Source organism: Lynx rufus, unplaced genomic scaffold, assembly GCF_022079265.1.
Source record: "Lynx rufus isolate CCGP_SWC_20201006 ecotype Redwood Valley unplaced genomic scaffold, mLynRuf1.p SCAF_10, whole genome shotgun sequence".
NCBI classification, from domain to species: domain Eukaryota; kingdom Metazoa; phylum Chordata; class Mammalia; order Carnivora; family Felidae; genus Lynx; species Lynx rufus.
Window position 1 is genome coordinate 60,262,533 of NW_025814824.1, and position 26,279 is coordinate 60,288,811.

Here is a 26,279-nt window from a genome sequence, read left to right on the forward strand (position 1 = left end):
TTGGCTTGGGACACTGATAGGTAAAAATGCAGTACTATTATTTTTAATCATAGTACCCGTTTATTTATAAAAATTTAAATCACAAAAATTTGCAAAGGAAATAACCATGTGTACCTCCACAGTCTGTTTCGTTTACAGCCTTCTTACATGACCATTGCTCCAGGCTTTAAAAACATTTTTTGAGGATCCTTTTGTGGAGTACCTCACTCCTATTTATTCCCAGTTGTTCATCATTTAGATTATTTTCCTTCCTGATGAACATTATTTATGTCCTTAGAAATGGGTGTGGAGAAAAGTTACTAGCATAAATAATCTAGATTTAAAAGTGTTCACGTACTGAAAAAAGGATATACTAACATTATCACTTATCTGCCTATTTCTAGAATTTATTGACTTAACAAAAGTTAGCGATACCACAAAAACCAAGTGGAACAAGCAATGCCTTTTGAGGTCTCTTGGTCAAAAATGTGATTGTTTGAGGTATAAGAATTCTCCCTCTAACACTGCTTTAACTTTATACCCCCTCTCCAGCGTTTTATCATGATCTTGACCGAGCACTTAGTACGATGTGAAACCGATGGGACCAGCGTATTAACACCATGGTATAAGAACTGTATAGAGAGGCTCCAGCAGATCTTCTTACAGGTTTGTGGGAAACCCTGATTAGATAATGAACATCACTGTTCTCAGCCACAAGGACTTTCCATGTTAAAAAATGGTCAGATTTGTTGGGAAGTTCCGTAATAGTCTGTAAGGCCCTTTTAATGTCTGTTTGCTCCTGTTGCTCATCAGAATATTCAGAGTGAAATTGGTTCTATATGCAGTTCAGACTCCTAACTGCCGTTCTTCAGTCCGGTAGGGATCTCCGTGTATACAAGTCAGACGGGCACACATAGAAGAGATTATTTCATGACAACTTTCTTCCCACATACATAGCCTCAAGCCACTGATTTTCAGTGAGACAGATGAGCTATTTAAGACCTATATTGAGGTTTGGGTTTATTTTGTGGAATAGTTAAAAATTAACAGGTCATTGGCTAATTCTCTATTCTTTTACAATCTTAAATGTTCTAACCAATAAGAGCAAAAAAACTTTTATTGCAAAATATTTGTTTCAGCAACCTTTCAGCAACCTTCATTCTAATCCTCCTTCCCGGGTTGTTAATCTTGCCGGGTCAGTCCCTGTCTGGACTCCGTTTACAAAGTCCTGTCTTTGGTCCTAATTAGGAGAGACCCAGCTGAACCTAGTCTGTAGCACCAGGCACTCTTGCCAAGCCTTGAAGCATGAACTACATTTACGTAAAGGACTCAGTTCTCACCAGTTTCTAAGTTATCAAACATCCCTTTTTCTTCATTTCCCTCTACATGTTCTTAATGTTGGGGCTTTTCAGGAGCCCATTCTTCCTATCAGGCATAACCACTTTTTTCCCCAAACGCTTCCCATCATTCCACAACGTGGGCAGGCTGCTGAGGGAAACGTCCTGCGAGATTGCTTATGCGGTCTTTCTCCTGATCTAAACACCCCCTTTTTTACATCCACAGCATCACCAAATAATCCAGCAGTACATGGTGACCCTGGAGAACCTGCTCTTCACCGCCGAATTAGACCCTCATATCCTGGCTGTGTTCCAGCAGTTCTGTGCCCTACAGGCCTAAGGGTCATTTTACTCCCCTGTCAAGATTTTTTTTTTAAATATCTCAAAATAATTTGTCTTATTTTTGATGGTTTGAATGCTTGCTTTCTTGTAGCACCCTTTCACTTACTAAAGGGGGGAGGAGGACAGTGAAGAATAGAGAATTGATTACCTTTAATTGGCCCTACAAGGCAAATACTCCCTACTGACAATGTGACGATGACCATAGGATGTATTATATCTGTGACAGATACAACTGTTCTGGTATTTTTTTCTCCTTAAGGCACAAAAGATAAGCGATTTGAGGTATGTGAACACTAGAGGTCCAGCTTACAAAGTAGTATATAGAACTGGTGGGTTTACTATCAAGTAGCATAGCTTTTCACAGCTCATGGATAACCTAACATGGCTGAAATAAAACTAAAAATGTTTTTTAAACTTTGGTATTTCATGATTTATCATCTCAATCTACTTTAAGATTGGTGATTTCCTCATTCACAATTCTTCCCTCATTCAGAATTCTCTCTTCAGATCTTAGTGTTTTAAAATGTTACACATATTAAGTGTTATTTATTTAGCACTACCCAAATCTGTTTGAATATAAGTCACCTGAGAGTCTTTAAAGTTATTTTCTAAATTAAACCACAGGGAGGCGGGGGACACAGCCGTAGTTCTTAAAGCTCCCCAGGTGATCCCGGGTGATTGCCAGTGTGTGGACAAGTTTGGGAACCATTACCTTAGAGCTGTCCGGTCATTTCCTCTGTTCTCTGAGACAGATTTGTCCAAGGTCCAATTATGAAGTACATGCTAAAGTGGAAATAGAAGTAGCTAGTTTGGATTGGCTAAAACTGTACTGTAGGTATGGACTTTGTTTCTATAGAATTTAAGTCCAAGGAGTTACTAATTCTTGAGCCAGTTTCTTACATGGTATTAAAGCTTAACTAAGATAATAAATGAGTACACATGTAAAATATGCAAAATAGGGAATTATCTGACATTGCAAATTTCTAGCGTTTTAATAAGCCTTCATTAAACCTGAGGAAAAATTTATCAACAACCCCACAACTGATAAGTAGTATTTCTCTGTTTGTACAACATAGGTATCTTTCACTTATTTATGTCATAAATTTATGCTGTATTAGTATTTTTCATATTGTTACATGGTCTCTTTGGAGTACCCTTCATTTGGTGACTACAGAATATAGTCAAGAGATGGGAACTCCTAGGATTTTTAAATAACCATACCATGCAAAACAAGGATTGTTCACAGAATTAAGGGTGCATGGCAGGTTACCAGCCGAAAGGAGTCTAAAACCCAGGCTCTTGGCTAAATATTCTTTTGGTTATACTGTTCCTCCTTCCCACAAACAGTATTCAGTTAGACATGGCTCTTGTCCTCAAGAAGCCAAAAGCATGACCCTTTAAGGCTTTGGGAACTATGACCCTAAACTGACTTATAAATCTTTCACAATGTATTGCAGAGTTTGACTAATTATACTTGCTTGATCCGAATTCTAGAGGAATTTCTTGGATCCTCTCTTCATGTCAAGAATGCACTGATGTGACCCCGCTCACAGTCTGGCAGCTACCTTTAGGGAAAACTACAGACCGAATTTCAAAGATGTAAGAAACTAGACAAATTGGGAACTATATACTATATACTATATATATATATTAATGTGCTCATTAACAAGTGGCTGTTAGATGCCACGTGCTACAGATCTGCCATATGTAATCCTCAAACAGTCCTGAGAGGATCGTGCCCATCCGACAGATAGAAACAGGCCCACAGAGTAACTTACCCAAGGCCCACAGCTAAAAAATGGAATTGGAACCTAGGTCCATGTGGCTCAAGGGCTCTATATCTCCCATGCAGTAATGCTGTTGTCAGCCGCCTGGATCCCTCAGTACTCTTGTCCTCAAGCTGGAAGCTTTTTATGGTCCCAGGAAGGTCTTGCTGCCCACTGTCCAGTTTTTACTGAATGAATAATTGGCACATTTAAAAAAAAAAAAAACTTGACTAATACATTAAACTTTTAAATATTTATATAAAACATTTCTATATTGGATACTTGTATAGAGAACAATTAATAATTACAGTCTTAAGCCTATTTGGGTTGGACTTGTTCAGACTTGCCTTTCTTCAAGTATAATCTGCAAGATCTGATCTAGAAAGGAAATAGGATGTTCCTTACCCAAGGCCCACAGCTAAAAAATGGAATTGGAACCTAGGTCCATGTGGCTCAAGGGCTCTATATCTCCCATGCAGTAATGCTGTTGTCAGCCGCCTGGATCCCTCAGTACTCTTGTCCTCAAGCTGTACTTGAACATCCTATTTCTCTGTTTGTAGCAACAGGACTAAAAAAGCCAGGTCAAAGAACAATTTGAAAACATGTGGTTTATCTTAACCTGAATGTTTTTGTAAGAAAAAAGCACAAACCCTGTAATCAGGCACATTTGGATCAAATCCTCTTATTAGTATAACTACCTTGTAAGCCTTTTGATAAGACAGAGGCAGAACTAAATGGGTAAACTTGATCCATATGTCTGGGGTGATGGTGGGTTGTAGGTGATCACTTCCTTTAGAAGTGCTAAATAAACAGAGAAGTTCTCTTCCATCCCAGGATTACAGGAGAATACCTGTAAGCCACTTGGCATCATCCCTGCCCGGCCCATGGTAAATGCTCAATAAAATGTTAGCAAGTTATGATAAACTTACTAACAGTACCTTCTTTGATCAGTAAAACAATATGGCTGTTTTTCCATTTGAATCTGGATTTGAAAAGGGCTACCTAGACAAGGACGTTAAGGCCTATGGTGGTAAACCCCAAGGATACAGGAAACATGATCAGACTCCCACAACTCACTTCCTGCTGGGAATCAGGGCTTATCCAACAACAGCTCCCCAGCTCCCTTATGTGGAGACAGGGTATAGAAGACCCGGCCAGCCTTGGGTTCAGGATCTACCACCGTCCGTTATTTCTGGGAGAAGGATCCTGTTCAGCCAGCTTCTGCCATTATTAAAAGCTCTTCCTCCTGTTCCAATATAGGGTTTGGCTTGGTTTCTTATTTCTCAATTTTGGCTTTAACCTAACTTCTGAACCTACTCCACCCCTTGGCTCCCATCCCTGTTGTAGAAAAAAGCAATCCCAGACCCAGTATTATGCCTACAACCAGACCTGCTGGACCCTTACTGAAACTTGCTTTTAAGCCACAACATACAAATTTCTTCCTGAAGCATGATTTATAGGAGTGTCCCGTTCATCGTTACACTTTACGAGTCACATTTTCTCATAGGTCAGCTCGTGGCCACACATGGTACAAGTCTTCCGGTACGTATCCTCCTCTAGGCTTTCTTCTGGTCCATACTCATGCTGATGAGCAACTGTTTCCCTTTTCCACACGCTGCTTCTCACCGCTCGCCGTAATTCTAAGAAAATAAAAGCCAGTTTTTCAATGATGCTGTTCAGCTGAATCCCCAAATCCACCAGGGGTGTATGTATAAACCAAATAACGGTTTACGTTACTTTTATAACAAAATTGATTCTAGAACCATGGCAAGCTTGGCCTGTGAAATTACTCCTCACTGTTGGGAGCTATGTGAAGTGGTTGATAGAGAAATGGGGTAAATGGGTTAGAGGGACAGCAAAACACAAAACTTCAGAAGATGAATAGAAACAAGATCATAAAAGAACGGGGTTTATTCAAGCAGCTAAGGAAAATGATGCCACAGCAGGTAAGGGGTGTCAGCTGGGACGACTCAGTACAAGGAGAACTTCAAAGTTCCATATGTTAGGAGCTACTTCTGTAAGAGGCAGGTCAAGTTACGTCTGATAACTAGAAAGCCAAGAACTCTGTTGCTATGCTGGTGTCTCATCTCAGAAAAACTGCTTTTGCCCCTGACCTGAAGGTCATTCAGTTCTTTATCCTATAAAATGAGAGCAATATTTTAGAAGAGGGACTGCCAATTATTGCATTCTTGTATTACCTAAATGTAAGAATCAGAGACAATTAAGAGCTGGAAAGAACCATAGTTTTTATTTTATTTCACTTTATTTTTTTGCAGGTAGGGAAAGAGAACAAAGATAGCATATGAATCCAAGTCCTTTATTCCAGTGTTTAGAATGTTTCCCACTGCATCGTGTGAAAACGTCATTTAAAAAAAACTGCTGGATGCTTTGAAAGCAACTAAGCCAAATTACATTTTAAAAGTTCACACCGCATTACCTGAAGACACCAAATGCTTACTATTAACTGAAAATTAAGCTAGTAACTTCTCAGTTTCCAAATTAATAATAAGCAACACGGTTTACATTACTCTGTTCTGACCAGTGATCCATCAAGCCCAGCACTGTTGTTGACAGGGGCACTACCTATGAAAGGGTAGGTTACACAATCTCAACCATAAAAAATCACTGGACACCAAGTAATCACACATTTTCTTTAATCTCTTTCAGATTTATGATAAGCAGTATCTAAATACTTGCATCTTTGTAATTTGCCCTTCACTGCGTCAGAAGGATAAGCAAACGTAGGACTATGTATCAGGCACTGTTCTAAGCACTGAATCTATAAACAGTGAATCCTCCCAACCCTCTGAGATAAGTAAACTATCATCCCAGTTTCAACAGCTGAGAAAACTGAGGCCCAAAGAAGTTATATATGTTGTGCCTAAGGTCAAACCACTAGTCAATGGCAAAGGTGTCTTTGTGTTACTAACCACTAAAGCTGTGCTGCCTTTCACACTTCCAGGATGAGAAGCACTTTATCTCACACCATTATTGTCAAGCTTCTGTGTATACACCTCTAGACACTTTCCAAACTATGGGGAAAATTGTGTTCATCCAAACGATCTTTCTTCCTATATTCTCTCCCTCTGAAGAATGCAAATTTTTCTAGATGTATCTGGAATGCCCTATCCTTTTATTATTTTACCTTAGGACATTTTCTAAATACAAAGTGAAATCATGTGCTGACCAGCACAGATGCCTCCTGGCTTCAGATAATGACAGGAAGAGGTCTCCTGTTTAAATTCTAATAACTACTTTTCAACTTTGTTCTGATAAAAAGTATCCTACCTAGCCACTTTTCCTCTTCTACTCCACTGAGAAAACACACTCTAAATCTGACCCAGTCTCAGTCACTACTAAGCTAACCTCTACCTGCTTTGAGCATTACATGAACTCCACAGAAGGTAAATAAGAAAAATATTTGCTTAATGCTAAAAGAATACTTACAACAAAATCTAGTTTACGGACCATAATTGGTCATAACTGAACACAGGTTTTTACTGACTTTACTGCTTTTTCTTCCCATCCTTCAGCTAGTCGATCAAGAACAATGACAAGAAATGAAGGTAAATCTTTAGTATTTACTAGACATTGCTGGAAAAATGGACTAGAAAATAAGTACTAAAATACTGATACGTTTATCATTTTTTGCCTTCTTTCACTTCCTGAACAACCATTCAGTGAAGCAAGGCAGGCAGGCATCTGTGGTAGGGCAGAGGGAGCCCAAGAAAGGGAAGGAGGATCTCCCTACAGTGGAGGCAGCACACAAACGGGTGTCAGTCAGATAACCACATTAAGGATAATGGGAATCAGGTTCTCACTGTCAGAGAAGGGAGTTACAAATAAGAAAACTAGAATGAACCCTAGAATTCTGGATTAGAACTGGCTATAGCAGTGTGAACTCAGCGTGTTAATTTATAATATATATGGGCAGACATAAAAATATGTTCACGTGTTTTGTGCTAGAAAGAAATCTTCAACAAATGATTAGACATGGCAAAAGGACACAGGAGCTAGCTTGAAGACTCCTACTGGCCCAAACCTGAGACAAATAATGACAGGAATTCATGAATCCATATAATAATAAATAAATGGCAGAAGGAATGCTGTGGAATGTGGACTTCTGACTGGTTAACTGTGAAGAGAGCAGTGAAATTAGAAAACAATTTTTGCAAAGAGTATACTGAAGACTGCTTCAGGCAAGAACCATCCATGAATGGCTGCTAAATCTCCAAGGAGGTATTAAGGAGAAGCAGGGTATCTGTTTGCTCTTTTTTCTTTTTTCTTTTTTTTTTGCTTATCAAGGGCAGATGGACATCTGTCCCTAGATGTGCTGCTACCTATGTACTATCTCCAGCCTGAAACGCATAACCTGAATCTAACCATTGGGAAACATCAGAAAAGCCCCAAATGAAAAACATTTCTAAAAAGGCAAGGTGGGGAAGGGAACAGACTTCTTCAAAAATGTCTGAGAGGCTGTGGAAATATTCCATAATAAAGAAATTTAGAAAGACTTGGTACCTCAAGTCAATGCCTGATCCTAGACTGGATCCTGTACTATAATGAAAAACTACACAGGACATTACTGGGTAAACAAAACTAGAATATGGATGACAGATTAGATCAAAATATCACTACTATACTTTGGTTTTGTAAGAGAACACTGCTATTTTTAGGAAACACACGCTGCAGTACTAGGGTAAAGGGTGATGATGTACAACCCACTCTTAAATGGTTCCAAAAAGAGTGTGTGTTGTGTGCACAGAGTACAGATGGCACATTAACAATGCGTCTGTTATGTTTGTTTATTTTTGAGAGAGACAGAGTGTGAACAGGGGAGGGGCAGAGAGAGAGGGAGACACAATCTGAAGCAGGCTCCAGGCTCTGAGCCATCAGCACAGACCCCGATGCAGGGCTCGAACTCACGAACCGTGAGATCATGACCTGAGCTAAAGTCAGACACTTAACCGACTGAGCCACCCAGGCGCCCCAACAATATTATCAATCTGGGTAAAGGATACGTGGGTGTCCTTAACTATACTTACCTTTGCAATTTTATGGAAGTCTGAACTCCATTCCAAAATGAAACTTAAAAAGTCAGGAGCTAGCTGGAAGAGGCCAAATTTGAGACCATTTGAGCTTCAAAATGCATCAGTTATGGACTGTAACACTGATTTGAAAGTAAGAATCCATGAAGCCAACTGATACTAAAAAAAGGTCTTCTTCCCAAAGGAAGCCAAATAAGAATTACAGAAAGAATAACAGAAATAGAAAATCACCATTTATATCCACCCTAGTAACAACAAACGCAGGCAAGAATCATCCCCGTTGTACCAAAACCTGAGTGAGACTTAAGGAATGGGGTGTTCCCGCAGTATGGGAGAGTCCAACCCAAAGATTTCCTACGAATTACAAAGGGGAAAGGGTACCTTGACAGTGGGGAAATCTAGCAGATGCCGCCTTAACCACGCAATCAAATGGAGTATCACTCTCTTAGAGAACTGGTCTAGCGTGTCTCCCGGATGTGACACACTCGGACACATCACCTAGGAAGCATTCCTTCCTAATTATTCCTAATAAATCTAAATAGAAGGACATTCTGCAAAACAGGTGGCGGACTCTTTAAAAATGTCAATGTCATGAAAGATAAAACAGGTGAGGACCTAAAAGAGTACACACAGGCATCACCCTTGACCGCCCCTTTGTTCCAAAAACTAAAACGCTGTGAAAGACACTAGAACAACTGGGGAAAGATTACATACTAGACAATAGCATTTTATGAATATTAAACTTACTGTAACACTGTTTTCAGTTACACAGAACGTCACTGTTTACAGGAGATAACATGCTGAAATATTAAAAACCACAATGTCTGCAAGAAAACTCTTAAATGGTTCAGCAGTGTCTGTGTGCTTGTGTGTGTAAACATGTGGCAAAATGTCAACATCTGGTGAAATTAAAATGTTTTTAATTAAAGATTAATAAGTTTATGTTACTTCATTTAAGCAACTTAAAACTTTGGAAAGCAGAGGTCACCACCTACTGCTGAGTGAGAAGAGGGAGGCAGAAAGGTCAGAGCCTCCAAGAGTGGGAAAGATTCACTAGCCCTGGGGAGATCTAGGGAAACCTTGCAGGTGGGGAGGAGGAAACGTGCCACACAGCCCAGAAAGCCCAGCTGAGCTGCAGAACAACACAGCGGGTTTCCGTGTTACAACCTCCTAGTCCCACCTGCCTAGAAGCTCACAGCACAGAAAGCTGTGGGCTACCTCTCTCGGACGTTTACAAGTGTCTTGCTATGGATATCTTCAGAGACTGCTTATACTTTTTACCCAAAGAAGTTTTCCCTTAAATCCTTGTTTCAATGAAAAATTTAGTTTATACCACTCTAAAACTTATTTTATTTGGCTTAATATCTTAATTTTGTACAAGAGGCAGCATGTATTCGAAGAGGCCCAATGCTGCTTTTGAGGAACACGCACAACAGAACTAGCTGAAGGAGACCAAAGTTTCTGAACACTTGATGGGACAGCAGGAAGTTCTGACTCAGGGTGCTCCTTGTTAAAACTACAGGGAAAAAAATCACAAGGAAATGTCAAAATAACATGAAGCTTTGATCTTATCTTGTCCTCCATAAACTGAAGCAGAGTAACACGGAGTTGTGTCCTTCAAACTGCTGACAGAAGCCTGAAAATGGTCATACATATAACCACAGGTCCGGGATGTAAAATCTCCATTCACTTAGAAAGAGCCCCCAAATGGGCTTTTCTTACCCACCTCTTTTGGGGGGAAAGTGCATAGTAACAAACAATGAAGAATCACTTTCCATTTTTTAGAAGTACCTCTAAACCTCTGCCAGTACTAGGTAAGAGAAAACTTAAGGCTTTTCTTTAAAGCTACACTCCTCTCCACTTTATTTGTGGACAGGCATGCAAGCCCAGAACGTTCCGTGTATCTGCACCAACTGAAAGTTCTCATCTGAGCAAAGCCAGCACGCAGGGCATTTTCTGAAATCCAGTTAAACTGAGCAGCAGTGACGCCATCATTTCTACTTATGCCTTCTTGGATTGGAGAGATCTATACCAATGTGAATTTGCTGACAATTCTTGTCTCTCACTTTGTCTGTATTTGTAAATACTTTATGCTATTTATACTTAAATTTCTTCTGTAGTAAGATCAATTCTTTCTCAAACTGCTAAAGTAGATCATATTCTAAAAGCAGGTAAATGTAATCTCTTACCTTTACATTAAGTAAGCTTTGTGTCAGCTTCTTTGTGGATCAAAACCAGAAGACCAAGAGGAACCAGGTTCCAATTTCTTTTCAACTAAAAGACTTTTAGACTTGCTTTTATTCCTCTCTGTTCTGAGCAAACTGCATGGTAAGGTCCTTGTTTCTAATCTCTACAGTGTCTACTCCACTCTCAGCCCTTTGTGGCCTAGTCAGGAGGACTGGAACATATTCACCAACCTCTAAAGTAAACCAACAAGAAGAAGCCATAATTAAAGAGGGTATCACGCTGACCTCTGCACATTAAACACCAGAAGACAGGGAGTAATGCTTATATAGTTGAGAGAGAACTCAGGTTTTCAAATGCAAAGGAAACAGAAAAACAGTCTAAGATTTATAGGGACTTGGAAACTCTACCACTTCGGTAACCACTCAGAAAAAATTTCCTCAAAAAGGCATGCTTCATCCAGACAGGAAATGAACTGAATTAAAGAAACCAGTCTTAAGAGGTCCAAGAAAAAATTCAGGGAAAATTCGAACTCTTCAAGGAAGAGGAAAATCCAGTTTTATCTGGTGATTTAATACCTATGAAAATTATGTAAATCTCAAAAGAACTGTTCTATTCAAACTAATAGTTGATCTACAGGATTATCTTAATTTTTATAGCAAAAAGCATAAAACAGATGCCATCATCTTTTATTGTTGGTCAAATTAGAGAAATTTAGCCACCTTTAGAAGAAGACATCTTGACCAAACTACAGGAAATAGTATCTCAATAAAAACTACAGATAGCCCTCCTTTTAAAAGTATTTGATCACTCTGCAGGTCTAAGTTTCTATCTCCTTTATCCATATATTACTGTCTGTACCAAAACACCACCAGGAAAGTTGCTTAAAGAGGCAGTAGAGAAGGAAGAGTTGAGGTGACTGATTCAGGGTAGCTGTAGTAAAAACCCCAGGCTGATGTGTAACTAGTCTGTAACTCTGCCCTCCTCTTTCAAACCCAGTAAGAAGCCCTCTGTTACTGTACCCTTCAGGGCTCTCCTTGACGCAGGAAGAAGGAAGGGCTAGAGTAAAGCGTGAGGTAGAGCATAACCTAATAAAAGATGAAAAGGACCAAATTTAAAGGTCTTTCCAAAGCCTCTCAGTTGATTCTTGCAGGTATTTTCAATGGCTTGGTACAGCAGTGGCTAATTTGGGGAAGATTCTTCAATGAAATGCTTTTATATGGCACAGTTTGCAACAGGAAACTTCTAACAAAGTCATAAAAGTGTGCTTACCCTCTGATTCAGGAGCTGGTATTTTAAGTAACTAATTTACATAAAAATATAAATAGGGATGTTAAGAGGTTGTTTTAATTAGCTTCATAAAATTCCATTTTTATAAGAAATAATTTTAAAGGGTCTATGCACTGAAAAGAACTAAAAAACCAGACATTAAAACATCACTACTGATGGTCTCTGGGAATTAGAATACAAGTTCTTTGCAGTTTCCTAACTTTTCTGCACTGCACATGAATTAATCTTATGATGAAAAGAGAGGAAAACATATCCTCACGAAGAAACAAGGCAGGCTTATATTCAAAAATTTTTTGTTCTTTTTTAAGACATCTGAACTATCTTCCAAAACCTCTTCTAAATCCTAAATACATACAAAAGTATTTATTATGGCTAAGACCCTCATTTTAAATGGATCAATTCAGTATATGCAGAGCCCTGTAAATACATAGGATACGTGCTATCTATATACACCTGACACCACACTGGGACTCGACAATTACTGTATAAGGAACATTTATGCCTACTGTGCAAAGACTCTTTCTAGGGATTCTGCGATACGGCAAACAATGCTCCTAGTGCTCCGGGAGCACCCTGTGCTCACCACTATCACAGTACTTATCATGCTCCAATATGATATTAAGTTTACTGGCCTTTCTCTTCTGACCAACTCTGACTCCAGCATTTATGTCAGCACAGTACCTGGAACATAGTTGACACTAATTCCTGGATGCACTGACGGACAGATGGATGACGACAGACTTACACACATATGCGTAACTGGATGGATGGACAAACAAATACGGAGATAGATGGACAAAGGAATGGATAGACAGATGTCTGGACAGAGGAATGAATGTACCAATGCAGACTTTCAGTTAGGAAAGCCTGGTTCCAGTCCCACCTCGCTAATAATGATCTAGTTAACAAGTCACTCTACCTTTCTAGGTCTTTTACTCACATATAAACAAAAAAGGATTAGACCCACTGACGCGAGAAGGCTCTTTCTAGCTACTAAATTAGATGACTAACACCGAGGCAGAATTTTTTCATTTTAAGCAATTAGAGAAGTTTGCTGGTGGATATCCTTGATGTTTATAACCCTGTTAGTCATATTTAATTAAGACTGAACTGATATCATATCCTTGACCAGGGAGATATCCCTGATCCTCCCACTATTCCTACATAAAAACATAATTCACTTTAAGAGGAGGACTTACGTGCTTTTTAGAACTGCAGTACTGTGAGGTTTGCACCGAGAGCCTCAAACACCTACTGGGGGCAAACTTTAAGTCTTTTTTTCTTTAATCTATGAAAAAACATACCAATCTACTGGTGACAGATCTTTAAACAAGAAGAACTTAGCTAAAGTCTTTTTGCAAGTCAGTAAAACACGATCCTTCATGAGATAAATGTAGCCACTTACCTTTTACTTTCTTATCAAACTTTTTCTGTCTCATTTTTTCTCGGTTTTCTTGTCGAACTTCCTTTGCTTCTTCTAATGCTTCCTGACTGCCCCAAACTTCAAGAGACCGCTTCACAATCTACAACACAGAATCCATATTTAAATAAGCTGTCATTCAGAGTTGTTAAGTATTATAAAGTTTTAATGATTAAATCCGTGAGCACCAAAACATGATCTCACTCAAAGGCAATTTTGTAAGTATTTGAAAATTTTTTAAGAGATTAAATAGTGCTTAGACGGGTGCCTGGGTGGCTCAGTCGGTTAAGTGTCCCATTCTTGATTTCAGCTTAGGTCATGATGTCACTGTTCATGACATTGAGCCCCATGTTGGGCTCTGCACTGACAGTGTGGAGCCTATTTGGGATTCTCCCTCTCTCTCTGCCCCTCCCCTCCTCGAGTGCACTCTCTCAAAATAAATAAACTTTAAAAAAATAGCACTTAGATTGCTGGTGGGAATGCAAACTGGTGCAGTCACCCTGGAAAACAGTATGGAGGTTCCTCAAAAAATTAAAAATAGAACTACCCTACAACCCAGCAATTGTACTACTAGGTATTTACCCAAGGGATACAGGTATGATGTTTCAAAGGGGCACATGCACCCCAATGTTTATAGCAGTGCTATCAATAATAGCTAAAGTAGGGAAAGAGCCCAAATATCCATCGATGGATGAATGGATAAAGAAGATGTGGTATATATATATATATATATATATATATATATATACACACACACACACACACACAATGGAGTATTACTCGGCAATCAAAAAGAATGAAATCTTGCCATTTGCAACTACGTGGATGGAACTGGAAGGTATTATGCTAAGCGAAATTAGTCAATCAGAGAAAGACAAATATTATATGACTTCACTCATATGAGGACTTTAAGAGACAAACCAGATGAACATAAGGGAAAAGAAGCAAAAATAATATAAAAACAGGGAGGGAGACAAAACATAAGAGACTCTTAAATACAGAGAACAGAAGGTTGTTGGAGGGGTTGTGGGAGGGGGGATGGGCTAAATGGGTAAGGGTCATTAAGGAATCTACTCCTGCAATCATTGTTGCACCATATGCTAACTTGGATGTAAATTTAAAAATAAATAATTTTTTAAAAATTAGTGCTTAGAAACTCAATAATACTTCTATTTAAGCCTATAAAACCCTCAATAAATGTATGCTTAATTAGACTATAAATAGAAAAGCTGTCCTCTGACTATAATTATTTCTCGGATACACTGTTTTCACATAAATTCACAGAAGTACAAGTAGTTGGTGCATCTGATAAGTTTTGTCACACTCACCAAAAAACTTAGCCACAGCCATCTCAGTATGAGGTCACCTCCAAAAACCCTCCTACCACTGAGAACCCATAACTACTCCTTTCCTCCTCTTCAGTTCATTACGGTTTCCATCCACTTGACTGATTTCTGATCTTTAGAGTATCAACTTCTTTTTAAACTTTGGTACCTGAATGACCTAAAAGCCTTTATTCTTGTTTAAAAACTTTGCATTATAATATCTTTACTCTTTATAATATTTATTTACATTTAGGAGACTCACATACATACTAAGAATTATGCTTAGGCTCTCTCTCACAATAATGTTAAGGGGACCAAAATATCAATCAAGGTAGCCAAGCTCAAATTTCCTCTTAACATAATAAAGGGATATACTGGCATTTCCTAAATTCTAAAGCATCACATTTTCCACAATTTAATACCCCTGAAGATGCTGCAGCAGCAATCTGCTTTCTGGTACTTTAACAACTGAGTCAAAAGGCAATTCAGAAGAACTGGACTCTGAATGCAAAGAAGTTTAGGAATATCTTAACCGTACTTACATTCTCCTATTTATGTATGCACAAGCATGACGTATAGCAAAAAAATAAAATAAAATAAACTATACTAATTCTGATGGCACTATTTCAGTAAGTGTAAAATAAAAGCCTCAAGTAATGAGAAAGCATTGGGTTGGCATTTTTTAATTGTTAATGGTACATAAAATAATAGTGAATCTTCTAATCAACAGTGTCTTAGGTTTAATAAAATTCAATAAATGGTTGGTTTTACTATTTATTTATTTATTTATTTATTTATTTATTTATTTATTTTAATCTTTAAGTAGGCTCCACACCAACATGAAGCAACTCACGCCCTGAGATCAAGAGTTGCATGTACTACTGACTGAGTCAGCCAGGCACCCCTACAATGCAGCTTCTTAATTTTATTTGGAGATACTAGGATTTTCTAGTATTTTCCAATCAAACTGCTCTAAAGCAATGCCTCCCCGTATTTTTTTATATACTGGCACAAAAATATAACCTCTGTACCATTGTGGGATAGATACAGGAGGCTGCTAGTGACTCCTTATGGGTGTGGGTAACTATCTCTGCACACCTATACCACCATCACCACCACATGAGGAATTGAGAAGATCCACTGTGAGACACAGTAGAGTTACTTGGACACTTGACAGGGTTCCAGATGATTATTTCCCAAGTGGAGTTACATCTTAGGCATTTGTGAAATTCCTGAAACTTTTTAAGAATTTCATTGGAGGGTGGGTGTGTAGGGAAATGGAGCCTAACCCTTAACTCCCAAGTTTTTTAGTTCCCTAATTGCACTAGTAACATTACTCCATAGTAATATATTTGCCCAAAGTACCACTCCAAAAAGTAAAATGTTATTAAATGTCATCACATATGACCGCAACTTGTAAGCAAAACAACAAAAGGAAAAGGATCTTTTTAACTGTAAGCAAAAACTAAACTAATTATCACTAATTTATTGTTAAAACTTCACCTGATCGAGGGTTTAGCATGAGTATAACTTATCAGAGACCTGCAATTTTAAGTAGAGTTTCATATCACCCCATTGTGAATGATGAGGATTCTTCTTCACAATGAATTTAAGAGCTGGTTCTCTTTTTTCTAAATCACAGTCTTTCAGAAGGTATTCTTGTTTGGCTTCTGTTTTAGTTATGAGCTTGTGTTTATCATCAGCATCTCTGAAAACAAATGAAGTCCAGTACTAAGTTAGCTACTTTAAATAAACTAAGTTTTCAAATAGTCCAACAACCTAGGGGCATGCATGCCTAAACATAAAAGTTTTTCCTTGGACTCTCACAGTCAAGTTAGCAGCGTAAAAATTCTAACAGAAAAATACTTATTTGGAGAAGCTAGATTATATTAGCCATAGATCCAGGTCATTTAACACTCTAAGAATTTCTTTTCTACTTAAAGTCCCTCTTTTCCACAATGGATTTGAAATCTCTTAATATGAGTACAGTAAATATAATGGAGAACTAAGACTCAATGAGTAAGAAAATATAAATCAAAGCACAAAGTCAGGATGAGTGAGCTATAAGGAATATAAATATGCAAGGTCCAACTGTCCCAACACAGTTCAGTTTCCAGTTGGCTTTGAGCTTTTTCAAAGCCAAGGTAAAAATGGAGACACAGTCAATTACATAGTTCTTCTCATTTATTTTTTCTCCACATACATGCCAGATACATGGAAGGTACTAGGTACAGGTACTAGGAATACAGCAAAGAAGAAGAAAACAAAGCCTTTTTTTCATGAAGCTCCCATTCTGGTTAGGAGAAGACAATCAATAAGCAAACATCATGACAGATAAAAGTGCTATAAAGGAACATAAAGCATGGCAAGGGAAAAGAAATTTTCTGGTAGACTGGGTAATCAAAGAAGGCCACTGATGAGAGGGCATTTGAGGAGGGCCCTTAAAAAGTTAGAGAACATCAAGGGGTGCCTGGGTGGCTCAGTTAAAGTGTCCGACTTCGGCTCAGGTCATAATCTCATGGCTCCTGAGTTCAAGCCCCGTGTCGGGCTCTGTGCTGACAGCTCAGAGCTTGGAGCCTGCTTCAGATTCTGTGTGTGTGTCTCTCCCCCTCCTTCTCTCCCAAAAAATAAACAAACATTAAAAAAAATAAAAAGAGAACATCCTATTTGAAAAGCTGGAGAAAGAACATCCTAACCAGAGAGAACAGAAGCTCTAGGGCAGGAATGTGCTTTGCAATGAGCCGGTGTGACCAGAAGGCTTAAAGGTGAGGAACGATGGGAGATCAAGTTAAAGACAGGCAGAGGCCCTGTAAGCAGCGGTGAGACCATTCTATTCCAGATGGATTAAGAACCGTTGACAAGTTCTAACTAAAACATCTACATAGAAGAGGCCAATGGTGCAAAGTGGGGGACACAGGCCAGTTAGAAGACCACCAGTGCGGTGCTCCAGGCAAGGGCTGATGGTGGCCTCAGCTGAGGTAGAAGTGGGTGAGGGGGGTAAGGGGATAAACTGAGTGAGGATATGGAATGAACAACAGAGCCAAATGGATTTGGAATAAACAGTGGATAAGCAGAGATACGGTAAATAAAACTGGCCTTCAATGAAATGAGGTACAGATCAGGTAGGGGAGACTCAACATTAGAAATAACTTTATGAAAGCTAAATAATTTGGAAGTTTAAGCTAAAGGAGGTGACAGGTAAACAACACTGTACTAAAATTAAAATCTTCAAAAATTTTGAAAGGAAACAGAATGGAGGGCTGTGTTCCTAATTACTTTGAAGTTTAAAAATATCTTTTTTCCAGGGGCGGCTGGGTGGCGCAGTCGGTTAAGCGTCCAACTTCAGCCAGGTCACGATCTCGCGGTCCGTGAGTTCGAGCCCCGCGTCGGGCTCTGGGCTGATGGCTCAGAGCCTGGAGCCTGTTTCCGATTCTGTGTCTCCCTCTCTCTCTGCCCCTCCCCCGTTCATGCTCTGTCTCTCTCTGTCCCAAAAATAAATAAAAACGTTGAAAAAAAAAAAATTAAAAAAAAAAAATATCTTTTTTCCAGACTACTTTCCACAACTTTCTTTAAAGTGATACATCAATTTCTCATGGAAATAAGATTATGCGTGGTAATTTTGTTCCCAAAAGCTATCCGTACTTTAAAGAGTGACAATACCGTGGACCTTAACCACTGTGTGTCAATGGGAAGAGACTTTATATTGTTTGTAATTCCAACAGGAGCCAAACATTTCCAGTCACAGATCCAATCACAAGACCAGAAACATCTCTATCTTCTCAGGATTCTATCTTCTCAAGATCCTACACAGCAACAAGTCAATGGGGATGACTCCTAATGGCTGCAGCAGGGACTCAGAAAGGGCAAGTCCTCCAGGCAGGTGAGCAAAAGGTCTAGGGCAGCAGGTCCAAGAAGTGGGACCAGGGAACAGATAAGAGGGCTAAGTAAGACTCCAAGGTAGGGTCTTAAGGCATGACAGACACCAACACAGGATGCGGCTGGGGTAAACAGCAGGGACAAAACCATGTGGAATGAGAAGGATTATCCTGGGGTGACAGAAGAAGAGGACAGCAGCTAGGAAAAGAAGAAAAAGGATGAGAGAAGAATGTGAGTTTTCCTCATCTCTTCTCCCCCTGCCCATTCAGGAGAGTAAAGCATGCATGGAAGGGGGTGCTCTGAGAGTGCCAGGGGAGTGGATGGAGACGCTTCACTCCCTTCCTCTCACTGAAGGCCCCAGTCCTCTGACCAGTATGTCTACACACACTGGGGTAAGCACAGGGGACCCTTAGCAGCTGGGGGAAGAGAGAGGTTAGGAACCTGCTACTGAGAGATGGTAAAGACCCACCAGGCCCACAGAAAGGAGAGGACATATTTATGGCTGAATCAGGGCCATCCTTCCTGTTTATGCGACACATCATAACTTTCACAAGAAAGGGCTTCCGTATTTCTTTAGCAAGATGGAAGTCACAGAAATTTTAGGAAACACCCAAAACAAAAATCATAATTACTAAGAAAATATTAAAGCCAAATGGCTCTAATTATTGATTTGCCCTAAAGCTGCATGCAAACATTAAATTTTAGCAACTGAGAACACTGTCTGAAGTAAGTACCTGCAGTTGTCACAAGTTGCCAAATCAAAGTGGTTCATAAGGTAAGAATCCATAAATTCTTTACCACATTCTTCACATATCGCATAATCAAATTCCATAACAGGTCCTAAAGAAAGGAAGGTTAATTCTTTAAGTGTCCTTTTTTATAACAGAACAATAGATTTTCCCCTATCTTAAATTTATCAGTATGTACTTTATAACTGATGCAAATACATTTACCTAAAAGACAAAACATGATTAGGTAATCTTATACTTACATTAAAATTTTAAGGAAAAAACTATCAATTCATCAAGTATTTTTGAACACAAAACCTATGTGTGAGGTACTTGTATCAGTTTCATATTGCTGCTTGTAACAAATTACCACAAATTTACTGACTGAAAACAACACAAGTTTATTATGTTACAGATCTGAAGTTTGTGGGTCTGACACAGGTCTCAGTGGGCTAAAGTCAAGGTGTATGCAGGGCTGCATTCCTTTCCGGAAGTTTTAGGGGACAATCTATTACCTGCCATTTCCAGCTTCTAGAAGCTGCCTGCCTTCCTTGACCCATGACTTCCTTCCTCCATCTTCAAAGCTGGAAGTAGCAGTTTCTCACACCACTCTGGCTTCTTCCATAATCACATCTCCCTGTGACTCTCTCCTGTCTTTTACTTTTAAGTATCTCTGTGAGTATACCGGGCCCACCTGGATAATAGAGAATAATCTCCCACATCTCAAGGTCATTAACCTTAATAATATCTGCAAATTCCTTTTTGATACAGAAGGTAACATATCATGGGTTCCAGGGTGATTAGACGGTGGACATCTGTGGGGACCCTATCTGGCCTACCACCATACTTCTGAGAGAAAGGTTAGTCCCAGAGTCGAAGGGAGGGGAGGGAGCTGCTTAGACAGGAAGATGGGCACTAACACATAACATGGGGAAAGCAGCAAAGAGCAAGTTAACACTAGAAGAGACAACACAGGATTCACTTTCAAATGGGAAACTTTTTCTCTCCCTCCATTCCACCCGGCCCCCAACACCACCATGAACAGAGCAAATGCATTGATCTCAACCACAATACTGTAAACTTGAGGGTAAAGATTATATTTGGCTATCTACCCTCAATTCCCAGCACAGAAACTACACTAGGTAAAGCTCAGTTTTTTTAAGGACTTCAAACACCTAGCTAGGGATCTTTATCCTATACAATTGGTTCTCTTCAGGATGACTGCTACTGCCAAGCCCCAGCTCTAAGAACCACCACCACTCCCAATAGGAAGAGTTATCATTTGTTGTCATTTGTTCACAATTTGTTCAATATATTCCTACCACTGCCTTCCCTTACCTACTCCCAACACCACAAGGTCAGTTAATATTCTACCATCCCTCAATTCCACTAATCTCCAAACTCCAACAAAAATATCACTCTTCCTTGTAAAACATTAGAGGGACATAGCTATAGACAAAAGGAAAAGCTAAAATATAGTCAAAATGATATCTTCAAAAAACTGATTACAGAACGTGTTAGAATGGAGATAAACTGCAGTCAGAAATACCAATTAGGAGGCTACTGCATAGCATTACTAATCAAAAGCCATAAAAGGTGCAGATATTTTCCTAATTTTAAAAACTCTTTATAATGAAAAGTTTTAAATTACATAATGATTTTTCAATTCCATCAATCCCTTTAAATCTGCCATGTGGAAACTGGCAGTCAACTGTATGCAAGATCCTTCTCCACTGGCCATTCATTTATTCATGTATTTATTATTGATATAGACTCATGGATTCCTGTATTTTCCAATGGTATATAATTTATTAGTGTCCTTAATTACTTTGGTGCTCAATTTATCTCAGATGTGGCCAGCAGGAGCCCCTTCAAGCTGGCTCTTATGTCCCTGTCCCTCTATTACTTTTTGAATACTTATATATTACTGGCATTACAAAATGCCCCAAACTCACCTGGTAGCCATCCTGCCCCAACCCTAGAATCAGCTATTTCTCTGAAGGGCCCTAGTTCCTGTTAGTGGGGGAACAGTATCGGAATCTAAGATCTGGACACCAGGTATGCTCATTGCTACTGGGCTATCTTCACTTCAAGTCCTTTTCTGTGGACAGAGCTAACACATGCACATGTGTGTATACAACCCCCCCCCCAACACACACATATCTTTTTGAGGTGTAAGTGCTATATTGTATGAGTTTCACATGTCCAACATAATGATTCAATATTTATACATATATTGTGAAATTATCACAATAAGTCTAGTTAACATCTGTTGCCATAGTTACAAAAATTTCTCTTATGAGAACCTTTAAGATCTAGTCTCCTAGCAACTTTTAAATGTGCAGTACAGTACTATTAACTAGTTGCTATGCTGTACATTACATCTTCATGACTTATTCTGTAACTAAAAGTCTGTACCTTTAGATCCCCTTCACCCCCACTTTCCCCTATCATCTTCTTGGTTATTCTGACGAACCTCTGTTCTAGATTATAAAAGCATTTGACAGGCTTTGCTTTATAGGCAAATGACTCAAATAATTTTGATTTTCTCAGCTATGCTGAAGGTCTTTAAAATTAACAAAGAAAACGTGATAGAAAATATTAATCATTCTCCCTGTTTTCTTCTACCCACCCAGGTCAGCCACATCAAGTTGTGCCAGCCCCCTTGTGCAAAGGCATCTGGCCAAGGGGGCAAACAGGGGCCAAAATGCAGCCCATGACCACTTTTTAAGCCATGAACCTTGGCCCAAACTAAGCCCAGAGAATGAGGGCCTTTTCTAATTGGCCTCCCAAAGGAGACACTATTGAAGGAAGTAACAGAGAAGACATGATGGCCAGCTGACCCATGAGCCAGACCTGGGCAATTAGAGACTCCTCACTCCCTACCCTGTTCTTGGAATGCATATTCTGCCCATCAATCCCACAGTGGGAGCTGTTCCAAGGACAAAGCCTTGGGAGAGTAAGCGTCACTGAGGCCACCTGACCTGAATATGTGACTGAACCCAGTTAAGGCCTCTATATAAACTGTTAAGATTTGGCAGGTGGGTGCAGAGATCTGCTTGTCTTGCAGCCACCCAAGACAAGCCTTATAAGTTCCCTTGCTAATTAACACTGCCACTTACCAATCTGGAGCAGTCTCTTTCTTTGGTCTCTCTTGCCGTCTGTGCACCAGACCAGTTTGCAAACCAACACACACTTTCCCTAATTTCCACAGATTCCTTACCAAAGTTCTTATTACAAGCAGCAGCATACCAAGCAATGCCACATGCATACCTTAGTTAAGCAGGAAGGCACTACAATAGGTTATCAATAAATATTTGTTGTGTGATCTGTTAAATAAAAGCATAGGCTTTACAGCTCACAGTTGATTCCAAAATCTACAGAAAAAAGTTACAATGAGTCTTCATATCCATAAAAGCATAGAGACTTTCAAGATCTTTCATTCAATGCCTTCCCTCCTCATACAGGGCTTTTCTAAAACATCCTGGTCAGGTGGTCTTTTAATCTCTGAACCCCTCCAACGCTTTGCTATTTAGAGGCAGCAATTTACATAGTTAGAAAGTTTTTCCATTTCACAGAGTCACCATAAGGCTCACATGCTCTATGTGCCAACATTCTGTAAGTGCAAAGTGCTAAGTATATGTAAGGCACTCCTTCATTATACTCTCTCACCATACTGTAATCGTCACCCACTGTTCCAAGTTCTGCCCTCCAAAGCAAATCACAGTGTGAGCTCTCTTCCACAACGGGGCACTTCTTGCATTTGCAGGCAGTTAGAAGTGTTCCTAAGTTAAACCTAACCAGTTTGACAACTGTTCCTCACGTGTCAATTTGAAGACTTCTGTTTTGAGCCCCCTGTTTTGGACACTATACACGTGTCAACATCCCTCTTAAATATGGCACCCAAACTGAACAAATATTTTAATCCTTCAAGTCTCAGCTTCTGAAACAAGTTTAGGCACACATAGAATAGGACAAGACTATTACCCATCTTGGTGAATACATAACATTTCTGTTGCCACAGCTAAAACTAGAATGCATTTTTTTTAAGTCTATTTATTTATTTTGGTAGAGAGAAAGAGAGAACCAGCGGGAGAGGGGCAGAGAGAGGGAGACGGAGGATCCAAAGCAGGTTCTGCCCTGACAGCAGAGAGCCTGATGCAAGGCTCAAATTCATGAATCATAAAATCATGACCTCAGCCAAAGTTGGACACTTAACCAACTGAGCCACACAGGTGCCCCTAGAATGGGTTTTTTAAGCCTCACCAAGATAAATATATACAGATACATATCCCATTTTTTTTCCTTCAAACAAACAAAAGAAAGAATGTCCTAAATTGTATCTCTTGGGTTCTAGCCCCCTATTTCAGCCTATCTAGATAACTGAGTATTCGACCAGTGAATATATTGGCTATCCCGGCCTATCATAAAACAAACCTAAGTATACAAACCCCAAGTTAAATTAATCATTGCTAAATCTGTTTAATTTTTAATCTACCAGCAAAACTGCCAAACTTTGTCACTCTTATAAAGCTAACCTGCTCACTGATTATAAGAAGGTATTATTTAACATCAGTTTGCAAAGAATTATGCATGTAACTCAAAATGACCAATCTAGATACCAACTTTCTGGAAATACACTTTACCTGGTTGATGGACAACTTTTCCAATTGTACACTGTTCCTCTTCTTCCTCTTCTAGAATGAAGCCTCCTCCTGTGTCGGTGATCTTTGGGGCTGCTTTTACATTAGCCACGCCTATAAAAAGTAAGTAAAAGTGGTCAATGATTTAACTAGGTAAGCCCTTAAGTTCCCTTGTGCATAAACAGGAACTTTCTTTAAATTTAATAGATATCAAACAAGACAAGGATGTCCACTATTAACACTTCTACTCAACTTTATACTGAAGGGCCCAGCTAGCAGAAGATGATAAAATAAAACAGGCATAAAGGTTGGAAAGGAGTAAAACAGTCTGTATATTCTACATACATAATCACATCATCTGTGGATAAAGACTGATCTATGACATATGCCATGAAAAAGACGGAGAAGAACTTGCGTAGAATGTGGTGCTAAAGGTCTGAGGAAACAGCAAGGTGGGGCAGAGGAGAAATTGGGCTTTGTCTTGGCATGACTGAGCACCTGCTCAAGAGATGGTCCTGACTACTCCAGCTGGAGTAGTCTTTTTCATGGCCTATGTCACAGCTCAGTCGGAAAATGAAAATTGTACAGTACACTGAAATAAAAGTACTGCAAAAATAAAAAATCTCAGCACCAAACCTAACTCTTGAAGCACAACGGGTTGTATACCACGTTGCAGCACAGTTCAGTTCTTGGGTCAGTGCCTGGGAAACCTTACAGAATATTCATTCTACCTTGCTTTCCATGACCAAAAGTTTTATACCAGCTTATTGTTCTATTACACACCCGGGTTCCACAGCCATTTAGTACAGATCTACAAACCTTTACAAAATCACAAATATTAACGCAAATGCACAACTTTTTGTCCCGACTCCAGAACGTCTCAAGTTGAGAAACTAATTAAAAAAAGTACTAGAAAACAGAAAGGATGAGACCAGAACCATTAAAAGTGGCTGGAATTTGCAGATTCAGGGTCAGTATAAATATAAAGACATGCTGCCAGCCCCAGACTCTTGGCGTTCTTCCTTACTTCTGGCTGATGAAAAGGGCTCTACATGTGCTCACCTACTCATACAGTATGGGACGTGGCTTTAGGAACATGTGTATTTCGTGTTACAGAGGTGGTCCTAAAGAAGTGCATGTCAACCAAACTATATTTTCAATCCCTAGGGATGATTATTACTTGGCTCCAGTGGAAAATTACACCACAGCAACGTACATACATAGATTACAGACACGCAGTTAAGGGCTGCCCTAAGAAAGGGGGGAAGATAACATTTAGACATAATAACAGCCTTTCTTCTTAAAATTGAGAGATGCCTGCATAGAAGAGGCAGTCGGTGGCAAGGAAAGGCCCTGAACCCGGTATCATATAACCTCAATTCTAGTCCCGATTAACCTGTTGGACTTGATCCTATGAACCCCAGCAGATCCCTTTCCTTTCCTGGTCCTCAGTTACCACCTCAGTAAAATACCAGTACCAAACCCTGCCCTAATTATTTTCCAAGTTAACAGAATCAAATTAGCTAACTTGAAAGGTGTGAAGCACAACAAGCGCTACTCTTGAGAGCCCCACGAAGGCAGGAGTTCACCACCTCTCTTGGTGCCCCAGCACGTAGCAAGCACGGTGCCGGGTCCAGAATATGCACTCAATCGCCCTTTGTTGAGTTGATGAATTCGGGAACGGTGCAGAATTATTCCTGCAATGGGTTACAAGTCTAAATACGAGGACTACCGCTGGGACTGCTAGAGGCACAGCAGGAAGAGAGCAGAAAGGGAAAGCTGAGGCGCCCACCGACACTGGCTGGTACCTCCCGACGGCGAGAGCGGCCGCATCCCCAAGCTAAAGACGGCAGCTGGGCCGCCCAGGTGCAGTGAGGAAAGCCCGGGGTCCAGCACGGACCCGCCGGCGGTCTCTCACAGCCCGCTTTGACACGGCCCGCCGGGCGGACTCCCGGGACTGCGGGAGGACAGGAGCACAGACAAGGGGGCAGCCGACGCCACGCCCAGGACTTGGTACCCGGCCCGCCAGAGGGAAGGGGCAGCGCCGCCAGGGCCCAAACCTCCGGTAGCCGCAGCCGCCGTCGCCGGGTAGGGCCGGGCGGCCAGCCGGGCCTGGCGCAGCATCAGCGCCCGCTGCCGCTTCCGCTCTATGCTCGCCCGCACCGATGCAGGGAGCTCCGCCGGCTGTTCTGAAGCCGCCGGCTCCGGCGAACGTCCCCCAACCGCCGCCATCTCCACGCTCCCCAAAGGGCCGAGGATCTAGACCCGCGCAAGCGCATTAGCGCGCCGAAGCCTGCCCACAGCCCCGCCGCGACGCCCGCACCGCCTCCGCGTTGACTTC

General features: G+C 40.2%; 2 protein-coding genes across 11 annotated transcripts in view; one reads left to right on the forward strand and one right to left on the reverse strand.

Moving 5' to 3' along the window:
* The window catches only part of NCBP1 (nuclear cap binding protein subunit 1), a 39,029-nt gene extending 36,957 nt beyond the window's left edge, over positions 1 to 2,072 (forward strand). For both annotated transcript variants that reach the window (XM_047066609.1, XM_047066614.1), the window contains 2 exons: positions 532 to 645; positions 1,543 to 2,072. In XM_047066609.1, coding sequence (XP_046922565.1) covers positions 532 to 645; positions 1,543 to 1,656 — 228 coding nt within the window. In that variant the 3' untranslated portion in view covers positions 1,657 to 2,072. The remainder of the gene's footprint in view (positions 1 to 531; positions 646 to 1,542) is intronic.
* Positions 41 to 26,279, reverse strand: XPA (XPA, DNA damage recognition and repair factor). 9 transcript variants are annotated; one of them, XR_006959861.1, is made up of 8 exons: positions 25,999 to 26,279; positions 23,942 to 24,052; positions 19,302 to 19,407; positions 16,234 to 16,399; positions 13,352 to 13,469; positions 10,662 to 10,891; positions 8,470 to 8,532; positions 4,978 to 5,064 (listed from the first exon to the last, which is right to left on the reverse strand). XR_006959861.1 is itself a non-coding variant. In XM_047066642.1 (6 exons), exons 1-6 carry the CDS (start codon positions 26,168 to 26,170, stop codon positions 4,916 to 4,918), a joined length of 822 nt encoding a protein of 273 aa, XP_046922598.1. In that variant the 5' UTR covers positions 26,171 to 26,274; the 3' UTR covers positions 41 to 4,915. The 9 variants fall into 9 exon arrangements, 1 of the variants encoding a protein (XP_046922598.1); XR_006959860.1 differs by lacking the exons at positions 8,470 to 8,532; positions 10,662 to 10,891 and adding an exon at positions 41 to 3,612 and having other exon boundaries at positions 4,857 to 5,064; positions 25,999 to 26,275; XR_006959858.1 differs by lacking the exons at positions 8,470 to 8,532; positions 10,662 to 10,891 and adding an exon at positions 41 to 4,670 and having other exon boundaries at positions 4,857 to 5,064; positions 25,999 to 26,275.

What these genes read in the sequence shown, in the direction of transcription:
- XPA (XM_047066642.1), bottom strand. Translation starts at nt 26,170, where the DNA reads ATGGCGGCGGTTGGGGGACGTTCGCCGGAGCCGGCGGCTTCAGAACAG. An exon ending in GGCGGCTGCGGCTACCGGAG is followed by an intron (nt 24,053 to 25,998) that starts GTTTGGGCCCTG and finishes TACTTTTTATAG; the next exon opens with GCGTGGCTAATGTAAAAGCA. An exon ending in AACTCTACTTAAAATTGCAG is followed by an intron (nt 13,470 to 16,233) that starts GTCTCTGATAAG and finishes TCTGTGTTGTAG; the next exon opens with ATTGTGAAGCGGTCTCTTGA.